At 32.9% G+C, this 14,771-nt stretch overlaps 1 protein-coding gene across 1 annotated transcript in view; it reads left to right on the top strand.

The window, feature by feature from the left end:
- The window catches only part of LOC114338139 (WD repeat-containing protein 43), an 86,355-nt gene extending 72,551 nt beyond the window's left edge, over positions 1-13,804 (top strand). Inside the window, exon 8 of the mRNA XM_050662449.1 lies at positions 13,463-13,804. Coding sequence (XP_050518406.1) covers positions 13,463-13,680 — 218 coding nt within the window. The 3' untranslated portion in view covers positions 13,681-13,804. The remainder of the gene's footprint in view (positions 1-13,462) is intronic.
- Positions 13,805-14,771: the final 967 nt, after the last annotated feature.

The raw sequence follows: 14,771 nt of genomic DNA, 5'->3' as shown, positions 1-14,771 counted from the left end.
AGCCAGACACAGGCAGCACAAATCCGGACCCCGGAAGTGTCAGGTTTTCGAAACGGACCCCCATGGAAACTAATTGGTGACCCCTGGACTTGAATATGGTTCGGCTGTATTTTCGTTTTGCAACGAAATTGAAAATAGTTATTTTTTTTTTTATTTTTTGTATTCATCGCCGTCCGAACCACTGGGGTTATAAACGACAACAATCGAAAATACATTATTAAAAATAAACAGTTATTACAATATTAAGTACATAGGTCTGGATCCCGCGTATGAAAAAAAAGTTAATTAATAGCAAGCTGAAAATTTGTTAATAGCTTAAGGGTGTCTAGTCCGACAAACTTTGATATATGGGAACACTGGAACAGGGGAACTTTTAATTGTGGAACAGGTTAAGAATTTGGAACGGTCAGACCACGAAAACGGCACATGTATTTTGTCCGACAGAACAGACTTAAACTCTCCGAACAGAGATTAAACTCTCATGCAAAAATCAGACTGCTATTTATCACCAAATGGGCGTTTTAATGAGTGGAACATGTAGAATATGTCAAATGACAGGAATTATGACAGGTGATAAATAGCAGTCTGATTTTTGCATGAGAGTTTAATCTCTGTTCGGAGAGTTTAAGTCTATTCTGTCGGACAAAATAAATGTGCCGTTTTCGTGGTCTGACCGTTCCAAATTTTTAACCTGTTCCACAATTAAAACTGCCCCTGTTCCAGTGTTCCCATATATCAAAGTTTATCCGACTAGACACCCTTAAGCTATTAACAAATTTTCAGCTTGCTATTAATCAACTTTTTTTTCATACGCGGGATCCAGACCTAACATACATATGAACTAACAAAAAGGAAACCTGGAAAATTTGCGGTACAGTTAAATGTCCTTTATTCCTATATCCGTTAAAAACTTGATGATGTTGATATTTTTATCGTCTCCAAGAAGCTCAGATATGTCTCTGGGAAGGTTAAGTTTACTTCTCGTTTGCTGGTATTTTTGACAGTAGGATAATATATGTTTAATTATTACATTTGTTTGACACTGCTGGCAGAATGGAGGATTGTCTCTAGTTATTTTGTAGAGATGTGTATGACGGGTGTGACCAAGTCGGAGCCGAGTGAAGATAACTTGTTTTTTCCTAGGTAAAGAAAAGGCCTGTTCTTGTACAGCGTTGCCTTTAATTTGTTTTAATTTTTCGGAGCACTGCGACCACTTGTTTTGCCACGCACAACTAACTACGTTTTTAAGACACAATTTCACATCACCTAGCACAATTTTATTTAGATGAACTTGATCACTTCTGCTGGTTCGTGAGCTAGGCGGTCCACAACCTCGTTACCGTGTACTCCAATATGGGATGGAACCCAGATTGATACCAAGTGTTTGTTTTCCTTTGCAGCATGTTGAAGTTCTTGATAAATGTCTTTATGAATAAGGTTGCAGGAATCTATGTTTTGAATGTCACCAAGGGCGTTCATTGAGTCCGTTATGATTGTGTCACATTGATTTCGATGTAATTTCTCTGATTCGATTTGTTAATGAATTTTAAAGCTTCAAGGATTGAATACAGCTCTGCATTCGAAATAGTCCAGTTGTTATGCAGCTTAAATTTAGCATTATGGGTATTGGAAAAAACTGCTATAATTATTTTGCTAGTTATTCATTGCTAAAAATTGCTAGTTATTCATTTTTGATTTACATTTACTCTGATTGGAGTATGAAGGGAACCATTCTCGTTGGAACTTTACCGCGCTGAGCAGATGGGACGTGAATTGTAAATTGTAGAATTCCCTCATCTTCCTTAGTCTCAGCATCCGTATGGCTTGCAAATTGTAGAAGCTTCGGAGGTGTAACCAGAGAAGGTTCCCATTGTTTTCATTCTGGTGGGATGTAGGATAGCATTATGTTGTTTTATATGCCATTAGAGTGAAAACTTAGTCTTTTGCTAGCAGTTACCGCTAGGGCATCTATGCCATTTCGTTCGTTGCAATTCGTGACTGCACGCCGGGGTTTGTTTTGGTTGGATCAGAGAGAGCAGCATATGTGCCTCCTGATGAGAGACTAATAAGTTTCGAAACCGGTAGGGGTGCTTGCTGCACTCTCTGATTGGACTAGAACAGGGGTCACCAATTAGCGGACCGCGGCCCGCATCCGGACCGTGGGCTAGTTTTGTGCGGACTGTCAATAAATTCAGAATATACCTAGTGTTTAGCAATTTCGGCCATGAAATTGTGTACATACTATGTTTGGCTCAACTTATGTGTGCGAAGCCGTTTTATCAAGAATGAACTTTATTAAAAATCGGTAGAGATCTCACTTCACTTAACAGATGAATATCTCAACTCCCTAATGAGACTCAGTTGCACTAAACTCACTCCAAAGACAGGTTGTACATAAAAAAAAAGAATGTGTGTGTATTTTGTACGCACGTAATAAGTTATACTTCTAAATATGATTTCAATGAAATAAATAGACTTTCGGACAGTTTATTTGTATTTTATTTAAAGATTAAATTAATTTTTAATTACTACTTTCCAAAAATTTTTATTAAAACAATACCAAAAATTAAAAAAAGATTAGAAAACACCAGGATGTGAACCGGGGACCTCTCGATCTTTAGCCCAACGCTCTACCACTGAGCTATACCCTTTTGTTCATACGGGCTACAAGATTTCTCAGACATAGTGACAAACATACGAAGTGAATTATAAAATACTTTAAATATTACTTATTATCTTATTCCAAATACACAAAAATTATAATAATAGTTATTTATGATATAAATGTTAAAAGCACAATTTTAAGGCACGTATGTGAAAGATTCGCTTCGCTCATTCTGCAATTCACATGAGTGCCTTAAAAATGTACTTTTTAACACCTATATCATACAATATTTTTTCTACAAACGTCTTATATATCAACAATTATAATTTATTCATTCTCAATTACAGGACAATACCTACAAAAACTTTTACTTAAACTTGACTGACATTCCATTTTTATATTTTTCTTGACATTACATCAAAACTGTCTATACTGTCAATACGTAAATCATAACAACTATAGAATAACATCTACTTTTATTTTTGTATATTCTAACAAATTTTAATAGTTTTTTTCTACAAACGTGTTAAAAATGCAATAGTATAGTTTAAATTAAATTTTAAAAAAACCTTTTAAACCACCTTTTTCAAATTGCGCAAGTTGTATTATTAATATTAATGTTAATAAATGAAATATAAATATTTACCGGTCTGAGCAGATGGGGCGTGAATTATAAGTTGTAAAATTCCCTCATCTTCCTTAGTCTCAGCATCCGTTATGGCTTGCAAATTGTAGAAGCCTCGTAGGTGTAACCAGAGAAGGTTCCCATTGTTTTCATTCTGGTGGGATGTAGAATAGCATTATGTTGTTTTATATGCCATTAAAGTAAAAACTTAGTCTTTTTGCTAGCAGTTGCCGCTAGGGCATCTATGCCATTTCGTTCGTTGCAATCCGGGATTGCACGCTGGGGTTTGTTTTGGTTGGATCGGGGAGAGCAGCATTTGTGCCTCCTGAGGAGAGACTAATAAGTTTCGAAACCGGTAGAGGTGCTTGCTGCACTCTCTGATTGGACTAGAATAGGGTTCGGCTGTATATTCGTTTTGCAACGAAATTGAAAATGGTTATTCATTTTTTATTCCAACGAGAATGGTTCCCTTCATACTCCAATCAGAGTAAACATATAAATCAAAAATGGATAACCATCTTCAATTTCGTTGCAACACGAAACTACAGCCGCATTATAATCTAGTTCAATCAGAGTGTATAGCAAGCACCCCTACCGGTTTCGAAACTTATTAACCTCATCAGGAGGCACATATGCTGTTCTCTCTGACCCAACCAACCAGGACGAACCTCGGCGTGCAGTTACGGATTGCACCGAACAAAATGGCAGGGATGCCCTAGCGGCAACTTCTAGCAAAAGACTAAGTTTTCAATCTAATAGCACATAAAATAATACTAAAAATATTACTCTACATCCCACTAGATTGAAAACAATGGGACCATAGTCTGGTTACACCTCCGAGGCTTCTAAAATTTGCAAGCCATAACGGATGCTGAGACTAAAGAAGATGAGGGAATTTTACAATTTATAATTCACGTCCCATCTGCTCAGCGCGGTAAAGTTCCAACGAGAATGGTTCCCTTCATACTCCAATCAGAGTAAACATTTAAATCAAAACTGAATAACCATTTTCAATTTCGTTGCAACACGAAACTACAGCCGCATTATATCCTAGTCCAATCAGAGAGTGTAACAAGCACCTCTACCGGTTTCGAAACTTATTAGCTTCTTATCAGGAGGCACATACGCTGCTCTCTCTGACCCATTCAACGAGGTTGGTAACCAAAGAAGGTTCCCATTGTATTTAATCTGGTGGGATTTAGAGTAATATTTTTAGTATTATTTTATGTGCTACTAGATTGAAAACTTAGTCTTTTGCTAGTAGTTGCCGCTAGGGTATCCCTGCCATTTCGTTAGTTGCAATCCGTAACTGCACGCCGAGGTTTGTCCTGGTTGGTTGGGTCAGAGAGAGCAGAATATGTGCCTCCTGATGAGAGGCTAATAACTTTCGAAACCAGTAGAGATGCTTGCTGCACTCTCTGATTGAACTAGAATATGATGCGGCTGTAGTTTCGTGTTGCAACGAAATTGAAGATGGTTAGGTATTCATTTTTAAAATAAGTCATTAGTAAAATGGAGAAATGTCAGATTATTGGTTGAATAACTTTATTCATATAATAAACTACTATTTGTCGTTGGTGAAACCGACCATTAGAAGTACAAATTTAAAATCTTCTGTGTATTTAAATCATTTTAAACTATGGGAAAAGCGCGCGAACCCTTGTGACATCATATCATAATATTTTGTAATGACATTTGTCCTGTCTCATATAAAATTATATAGCATTTTGTTTACTTTGGAGTTTATTACAGTTTTTGAAGAAATAGTATTGAATCGTAAGTTTGTTTACTATGGAAAATAAAAGTAAATACTTTAAGTGTTGTTTAGTACCATTGTGTTAAAGTACAACCATTAAAACCCCCAATAAAATATTTATTAGATTACCAGTCGATAAGAAACGGCGTTTAATAAAGTGGTTACAACCATGTTTATTTATTTATTTATTTATTTACTGAAATATACATCCACCAGGTATAAACTCATAAAGATGTACATAAGAAAACTACATTGACTGAACACTTGATGACAAAATATAAAATAAAATAAAGAATACCTAACCAAAAATGTTTCTGTTGTTAATACACATACACAATAATAAAAGAACAAAGACCTGAATGAAGAAAAATAACATGACATCAATTCGGTAAGCTATTGCGTATTTCGCGTTTAAAGATGTTAAAACTAAGAAAAAAAATGTCCACAGATCTTAAATTATTTACACTTCTGCACATACTTTTTATCGGACAATAGAAATTATGTTGCGAATTAGGCACCAAAATATGAAAAGTTACACCTGAACGTGACACAGCTCGTGGTACATTAAAGTCTATTAGACTAACCGAAACATCGCTATTAATTAGGCAATTGACAATTTTGAAGATGAATATTAGGTCGTTTATTTCACGCTGCTTACGCAGTGAATGGAATCCAAACTCAGAAAGGAGTAAATTATAGCTGTAGCCTCTAATCGGATATCTGTTATATTTTTTGAGGTAACAATATCTTAAGAATCTTTTTTGAACAGATTCAAGATTAGAGATAAGTTCTGCATGATTAGGATTCCATACCACGCTGCAGTAATTAAGTTTATACTAACTAGTCCAAAATATAAACTACGCAAAGCTTCAACAGACGTTACATCTCTGCAGCTTCTAATAATATATCCTAAAGATTTGGTTGCTTTAGAGACCACGGTATTAATATGAGTTGAGAATGTTAATTTGCTGTCAAATATAACACCAAGATCTTTAAACTCAGGTAGAAGAGAGTAAAATGTTGTTGACCTTATAATCGAAATGTATGTTATTGATCTTTCGGGTATAGGACATTACTTTACATTTCTTTATATTTAAAGGATAGTTGATTATTGAAACATCACTCATTAAAGGCAGAGATATCCTGTTGAAGTTTAACGCAGTCGGAAATATGGTTAATTTTGTGAAATATTTTCATATCGTCCGCATACAACAGTGTTTCAGAGTCTACGATTGAGCAGATATCATTAACAAAAAGGAGAAATAATAAGGGACCCAGATTTGATCGCTGAGGTACTCCAGACATGGCAACAAAACGAAAAGATCGAAATGCTTGATATTCTACGAACAAACTCCTATCAGTTAAATATGATTTCAGTAATTTGAAAGTTATTGAAAATTCCAAACTGATCTAATTTTGTTAGCAATTTATTGTATGAGACTCGGTCAAATGCTTTACGGAAATCAGTGTATATGACGTCCACCTGTTGTCTTGAATCTAAAGCTGATGAAACATATTCTGTAAATATACAAAGATTTGTTACCGTACTCCGAGTTTTCACAAAACCATGTTGACTGCTGGTAATCAAACAACGCACATGGGCATACAAGTAATCTGTCAAGATAATTTCGAACAATTTAGAGAAGGCTGATATAAGAGCGATAGGTCGATAGTTAGATATATCAGAGTTTGAACCTGATTTAAAAATAGGAGAAACTCTTATATTTTTCCACGCAGTTGGAAATGTTGTCTTAAGAATGAGGTTAAAAATTACAACAAGTGGTTCTATGAATGACTCGACGTGACGTTTAAGTATCGAAACAGGAAAATTATTAGGACCGCAGGAAAATTTATTTTTTATGAATGTTGAAAGGACATTTAAGTCATTTTAGTTAAAAAAAATTGAAGAGATTCAATTGAAAATGGTTATTCATTTTTGATATGATCATTTTAGTTAATTCTCAAGGTTTACTAGAATGTGAAAATAATTTTAATGTAAGTATTTATTTGTTGTCTGCTTTAGTTTTTTTTTTAAGTAAATCAAGTTTATTTGGAACCAAATGAAAATATAACTTTTGGTTTAGTTTGGTAGATGTATATTACAGATTTAATGATATTTACCTATACAATATTTTTCTGGAACTGTTTTTACTATAAAATTAAAATAAACTAATCATAATAATAAAGATTTATGTTCATAATGGGTAAGTTATCATACTGTCCTTTAGAAAATTTTCGGTCGTTTAAAAAACAATATGAAGTATTAGACCGATCAAATAAAATTACAATACATGTAAATCAAAATGTAATTCCGTACAGGTTGGAATAATTTTTTTATCAAAGTTTAGGTCCAAGTAAAAGATATTTTCAAGAAAGTTTATGATTCATATGAGAGGATAATTGTTTAAATAATTCAAAATAGGTAATTTTTGCACTAAATTTACTTTTTTTAGCTGATGCGCTAATTCGTATTTTTATTAAGGATTTTTCAATTTATTTCTGCAAAGATGTTGAAACAGTCTTTTATATGGGACTTACTAAATTAATTTTGAGCCTTAATTTATTTAAATAATTGTAAATCAAAATTGAAAAACATATTTCTAAAAAAATATTATTTGCAATATAAATAAGCACTAATAGTTATTTATGATATAAGTGTTAAAAGTACACGTTAAAAATTGCATTTTTAACACGGTTGTAGAAAAAATATTTTATTTTGCAGAAAAAGTTGCGCTATGATATTACTATAAATTGACAAAAAAATTGGTTGATAAATATTGAGTAGTTTATGAGATATTTAATTTGTTTATAAAAAATTGCCATTTTTTCAATTGCAAAAATGCGGTTGTTGCCGATAGAGTATACAAGTTTTTAAAGTCTCATTTGTTTTGCTGTTATGTATATTTTCGATAAATGTATTGACAAATCAAAATTTCAACGAAACACCCCTCCAAAATGGCGTTTGAAAATTGGTGTAATTTGTTTAAAATTTATTTTTCTAATAACATCGCAGGGATTAAACATTTTGAAATTATTTTACGATATTCGTATTCTTGGTAATTTTTGACATATTCACAAAAACATAAAAATGTTCTAGAAGCATTTTTGGCCGACATAGATTTTCCCAGTTTAAAAATTCATAATTTGTATATTTATCAATATTGACATTTAAAAGTACGTAAGTATTACATCTACACACAACGCAAAAGTCTAGGGATATTTTTATAAATAGACGTATTTTGTTTATCTGTAATCAAAGTAATACAAAATTTGTAGTTTAAATTGTTGTTTAATATGTCAAAAACCATAAATTGCAAAAAAAAACAGAAAATTGGAGCAAAAAAATATATTGCAAATCACCCATGATTCACATACCACCATAAAATGTCAAAAATACGAAATATAAGCTTAAAATAAAGTATGGCCACCACGTTGGTTTATCACAGCTCTAAATCTACTGTTCATGCTCCGAATCACATTGTTAATGTCTGCTTGAGGTAGTTGTGTCCATTGTTCTAGCAGAAGCTCTTTTAATTGAAACTCATTGTAGATAGTCCCCATATGTGGAGTAATTCTTCGTTGGAGCATGTCCCATACATGCTCAATGGGATTCAAGTCCGGTGATTGTGCTGGTCACGGCAATACATCAATACCCTCGTTATCCAACCAGTTTGTTACAATATGCGCAACATGTGGTCGAGCGTTATCCTGCATAAAGTAAAAATTTTCTCCAACAGCAGCAGCAAACGGGCGCACAAGAGGTTCAAGAATAGTGTCCAAATATTGCTGACTTCTGAGAAAGCCACGTGGGAAAATGAGGTCAGTTCTTCCGTCAATCATGGTTTCGCCCCATACCATTAATGTACCACCTCTGTATGCATACACTTCTTGAAGATGTCGTAATCGTTCTCCATTTCCGGGTCGTCTCCAAACTCTTGTCCGACGAGAATCTGGATGAAATCCATATCTAGACTCGTCACTAAACAAAACTGTGGCTCAGTCATTGTCAGTCCAATTCTGAAACTCTTGACGCCAGGTTAATCTTGCAGCGCGATTGCCTCTAGATAGAGGTGGACATCTCAGTGGTCGCCGACTACGAAGATTGGCTTCATTGGCATTAACCATTGTTGTGATTGTTGTCTGCCTTCTGGCATTTAAAATTAAATATCGGTCTTGAGCGACGGTTGTAGAGCGACCACGTCTTGGATGTTGCTCGGCTGGACTCCCAGTGCCTCTAAACCGACGCTACAAACGACTTACGACGCTTTGGGAGACACCCAGCTGGTCAGCAACTTGAGTTTGTCGCATACCAGCTTGAAGGAGGCCCACGGCTCTATTCATCTCGTCCAACGTTAAATGTTGTCGTTGCATGGTAAAAAGACAATATCTTTAACTCATCTATTAAGCAAGAATGGTATAAAGTGACTAAAATTAATAATAAACAAAACATAAAAATGTCGATTTTTTTGTCATTTATAAAAAACATTCTAAAACACGTATTGCTATCAATTTTACAATTTTTTTGATAAGAAGTTAGTGTCTGTATCAACAATTATAGTACAAGCAAATTTATATGGTCATGAAATCTCTGTCATTTATATTGACAAAATATTAAAATATCCTTAGACTTTTGCGTTGTGTGTATTATCCTTACTACTTAACAATGTCATTTATACACATAATAAAAATTGTAGAATATTTTGAAAAATGATGATTTTCGTAGCACCTTAAATGAAAACGTTTTGTCTGAAAATTGGCGGAGGAGTAGTTTCCAATATCTCCGTTAATAATGGGCCAATTTCAATGTTTTCAAAATTTTTTTCTGTTTTCTATGAGCAGTGGAATGTATTTTCAGTTAAATAAATTACACAAATTCTTCTTTTTGTGTCAATTAATTTAATTCAAAATAATTTTTCTTGGACACCCTGTATAAATAATTATGTCAATGTTAATATTACTGAATAGAGAATTGAATAACCTTTCAAATGAGCTAGCACACGATCCCTATTCCCTATTTTAAAAATAAGCGGTTGGGGATGTGGAAGGGAGGGGGTTGACAAATGACAGATGTATGTACCGTAAACATGTGTCCCCCTTAGATCAAAAATCGACCTGTTTCGTCATTTCCTTAAAATCTAATAAATACTGCCAAATATCAAGGTGGATTGTATATATTTTAATATTCTACTCTACACAGAAAAAAGTCTTTAACAAATTTTTAATGCTAATTCAGTATTTTTTTTTTATTTTTTTTTTATAAAAAATCTTTTGTCTCAATTTTTATTTATCACATCTAGAGAAAAAAAAATTGAAAACTAGTTATTTATGATATAATTGTTAAAAGTACACGTTTAAGACACGCATGTGAAAGTTTGCAGAATGAGCGATAGCGAGTTCTGCAATTCACATGAGTGCCTTAAAAATGTACTTTTTAACACGCATATCATACAATATTTTTTTTTTCAAACGTGATTACAGGACAATATCTACAAAAACTTTTACTTGAACTTGACTGACATTCCATTTTTATATTTTTTTGACATTACATCAAAATTGCCTATACTGTCAATACGAACTGCAGTGCCTTAAAAATATTTTAAAGCACTAGTGCCTTAAAGTAGCATTTTTAACGCTCGTATGGGGTGCTAAAAATTGCATTTAAACGCGGTTGTAGAAAAAAATTGTTTATAACAAATTGACGAATATTTTTATTGTTAAAAGTGTCATTTACTGTGTCAGTTACTATTTTTATAAGCTACCATAAATTAAAAACAAAACATTAAAATTGGTCCATTATTAACGAAGGTATTGCAAAGTACTACTGTACCACTCTTCATGTAAAAAGTTTTCAGTTAAGGTCGCTACGAAAAACATTATTTTTTAAAATATTCTAAAATTTTAACTCTATGTATTGGGACCGTGCAAGTTCGGCAAAGCGACACCTATTTCTACGCTCTGCAACTTTATTCGCACTTTTAATTATATTGGCCAATTATATTAGTCCTGGTTACTGGATAATTGTCAAGGCCATAGTCCAAAAAAATAATAAGAAGAAAAAATGAGATTCAGGTTATGTTATTAAAACGTAAACAATTGTATGTAGTAAATAAAATTAGTTAATACAATGCAGTACTGCAAGCAAAATACAATTAATTAAATTCACCTTTATATAATAATTGCATATCATATCAATATTGTGGAGCAAAATATAATCTTTCTTCTTAAATGATAGTAGATATGAAATGTACGTCAATTTGACAATTTCAATTGACAATATGAATTATTTAAGAAAGTTGCAATATTTCTCCGCTATTCGCGCACGATCGTTTCTCAATTCCCTTCCAAGTACTTGCCACCGCGAATAAATGACATTGTTAAGTAGTAGGGTTGATAGATGTACTCACGCACTTAAATGTTAATATTGATAAATAAACAAATTATTAATTTTTAAACTTGGAAAAGCTATCTAGAAAAGCTGGGCAAAAAATGGATCTAGAAAATTTTTATCTTTTGTAAATGTGTCAAAAACTACCAGAAACACGAATATCGAAAAATAATTTCAAAATTTTTAATCTTGATGTTATTAAAAAATCAAGTTCTAAACAAATAGCGCCAATTTTCAAACGCCATTTTGAAAGGGTGTTTAATTAAAATTTTAATTAGTCAATACATTTATCGAAAATATACATAAAAGCAAAAAAAAATGAGACCTTAACTTGTATACTCTATCGGCAACAACCGCGTTTTTGCAATTGAAAAAATGGTAATTTTTTATAAACAAATTAAATATTTCATAAACTACTCAATATTTATTAACCAATTTTTTTGACAATTTATAGTGATATCTTAGCGCAACTTTTTGTGCAAAACAAAATATTTTATAGTGCTTATTTATATTGCAAATAAAGTTTTTTTGGAAATTTGTTTTTTAATTTTGATTTACAATTATTTAAATAAATTAAGGGTCAAGTTTAATTTAGTAAGTCTCATGTAAAAGACTGTCTTCATCTTTGCAGGAAAAATTGTAAAATTCTTAATAAAAACAAGAATTACCGCAGCAGTTAAAAAAGTAAACTTTGTGCAAAATTACTAATTTTTAATTATTTAAACAATGATCCCCTCATATGAATCATATACTTTCTTGAAAATATCTTTTGTTTTGACCTAAACTTTAATAAAAAATTTATTCCAACCTGTACGGAATTACATTTTGATTTTATTTTATTTTATTGGGCTATACAGGGTGTTTCATTAATAATTGTCCATATGGTAACTGGAGAAAGCTTATTACAAAATACGAAGATTTAACCTAAAACACTTAAATAAAATGTGGCAATATACTCTTCATTGGTAACGATAAAGTCATTAGTTTTCGAGATATTTGGAGTTAAATATGAAACGGTACAGTTATTTTGATTAATTTATATGATTCATATGATTAAAATTTAAAAATTATTTGTACCCAGTACTTTAAAACTATTTGGCGTATCCTTATCATACTTGGCAGAAAGTGCATGTACTGTACACCCTACTAAATTAAGATAAATAAACGTTTCTAGCTACTACCAGAGGCGTACGACAGGGGATAGTGGCTGGTTGACCCTTCCCAAATTCTACGCCACTGACGAAATTGCTATTTTAGTGTAATTTTTTGATTTTGCAATATTTTTTATGTAAATAATATACTCTTCATTCGTAACAATAAAATGATCAGTTTTCGAGATATTTGAAATTAAAAATGAAGCGACACAATACATTAATTAAAATAACCGTGTCGTTTCATTTTTAACTTCAAATATCTCGAAAACTAATGACTTTGTCGTTACGAATGAAGAGTATATTATTTTCATGGAAAGTATTGGAGAATCCAAAAATTGAACTAAAATAGCAATTTCGCCAGTGGCGTAGAATTTGGAAAGGGTCAACCATTCACTTTCCCCCGTCGTACGCCTCTGGTAATAGCCATAAACGTTTGTTTAACACAACTTAGTACCTTCTGCAGTACCTATACTTCCTGCCAAGTATGAAAAGGATACATTAAATAGTTTGAAAATGCTAAGCAAAAATAGTTTTTAAATTTTTAGATAAAACACCCTGTAACTCAGTAAGGAACCACATTTTATTTAAGTGTTTTAGGTTAAATCTTCGTATTTTGTGCTAAGGTTTCTCCAGTTACTATATGGACAATTATTAATGAAACACCCTGTATATACTTCACAGCAACTAACTAAAGATTTATAAAACTGAGATACACCATAAAATGATTACAACAAGTAAGCAAATATCAAACGTAATGAATTAATGGCGCAGACCTCAAACATCATAATATCGACCAATGAGGGTGCGTTTTGGGCTGGCGGCTATAAATTAAATTTGCTCTCATTTTGTCATTAGTTCTGTTCTAAATATGTGTTCATTGTGATTGTTTATAACCACACCTTCTATTGGAATGAAGTTAATTGTTTGTGTTTTGTAGATACCAGTGATTCGGAGGACGAAGAACTTCAAGTTGACGCCCAGTCAGAAAGTGGGAGTGAATGGGAGGAAGAGAGTAACCCTGAACTTATTACAGAAAACAACATAGGTTCGGATGTAGAAGAAAACGGTGACGGAAAGGAGGAAGAAGATGATGGTGGTGAGGAGGAAGAGGATAGTGGCGAGGAGGAAAATGATGATGAACCGATGTCGTCGTAACTTTATTTTTTCGTCTTTGTTATGTATATTACGAAAAATGATGCATTATCATTAATTTTAATGTTTGACAATATTTTGTTAAATAGTTAAGAAGAGAAATATATTTACAAAACATTTTTGTATACATCGACTTATTTTTACCTTGCGTATAAAAAATTGAGTTTTTAAGAATTTCTTTTTAGTCATTTTTTAAAAAAATACTATTTATAAATAAAATCTGTTCCTGTTTATTACTTTGAAAGCTATGCAAAACGAAACTTTTTCATATTAAATTTGATTTTTAATATTTGAATTTTATTTCATTGCATCGAAAACATTTAAACCCTTTTAGTCGGAGAGATAGAAGCGGATATTCTGCGTGATAAGTAATATGAAAAAACTATACGGGGATATGTTGAATTAGTTGTGTACTTTCCCCAACGGCCGGAAACCATAGTGGGGGACGAGGGTAGTTAATAAGGCGCCAAAGTCGCGGTTTTTATTTTTTTTGTGACGCTCATGATCGAGATAGTGCACCAAAATTTGGGAATAAGTAGGTCATGACGTAACTAAGTAAAATCTCTAGGGGAGGAACGCTGCGTGGCCGACAAAAGGGTGGGGGTAGGGGTGAATATAAAAAATATAAGGGATTTTTTGCGACGTTGATGATTGAGATAGTGCACCAAAATTTGGGAATAAGTAGGTCATGACGTAACTAAGTAAAATCTCTAGGGGCGCAACGCTGCGTGGCCGACAAAGGGTTGGGGCAGGGGTGAATATAAAAATTATAAGCGATTTTTTGTGATGTTCGTGATCTAGATAGTGAACCAAAAGTTGGGAGTAAGTAGATCATGACGTAACTAAGCAAAATCTCCAAGGGCGAAAACCAGAGTTGGGGATAAGGGTAGTTTTAAGGGGTGAAAGTCGCAGTTTGTATTATTTTTTTGTGACGCAGCACAACATTTGTCCCCCACGCAGCGTTCCACCCCTGGAGATTTTACTTAGTAATGTCATGATCTACTTATTCCCAAATTTTGGTGCACTATCTCGATCACGACCGGCAAAAAAACCCCTTATATTTTTATACTCACCCCTGCCTACCACCCCTTCGT

The sequence above is a fragment of the Diabrotica virgifera genome, chromosome 9 (assembly GCF_917563875.1).
Source record: "Diabrotica virgifera virgifera chromosome 9, PGI_DIABVI_V3a".
Taxonomy (NCBI): domain Eukaryota; kingdom Metazoa; phylum Arthropoda; class Insecta; order Coleoptera; family Chrysomelidae; genus Diabrotica; species Diabrotica virgifera.
Note: the sequence above shows the minus strand (reverse complement) of the source record. Positions and strands in the feature narration are given on the sequence as shown.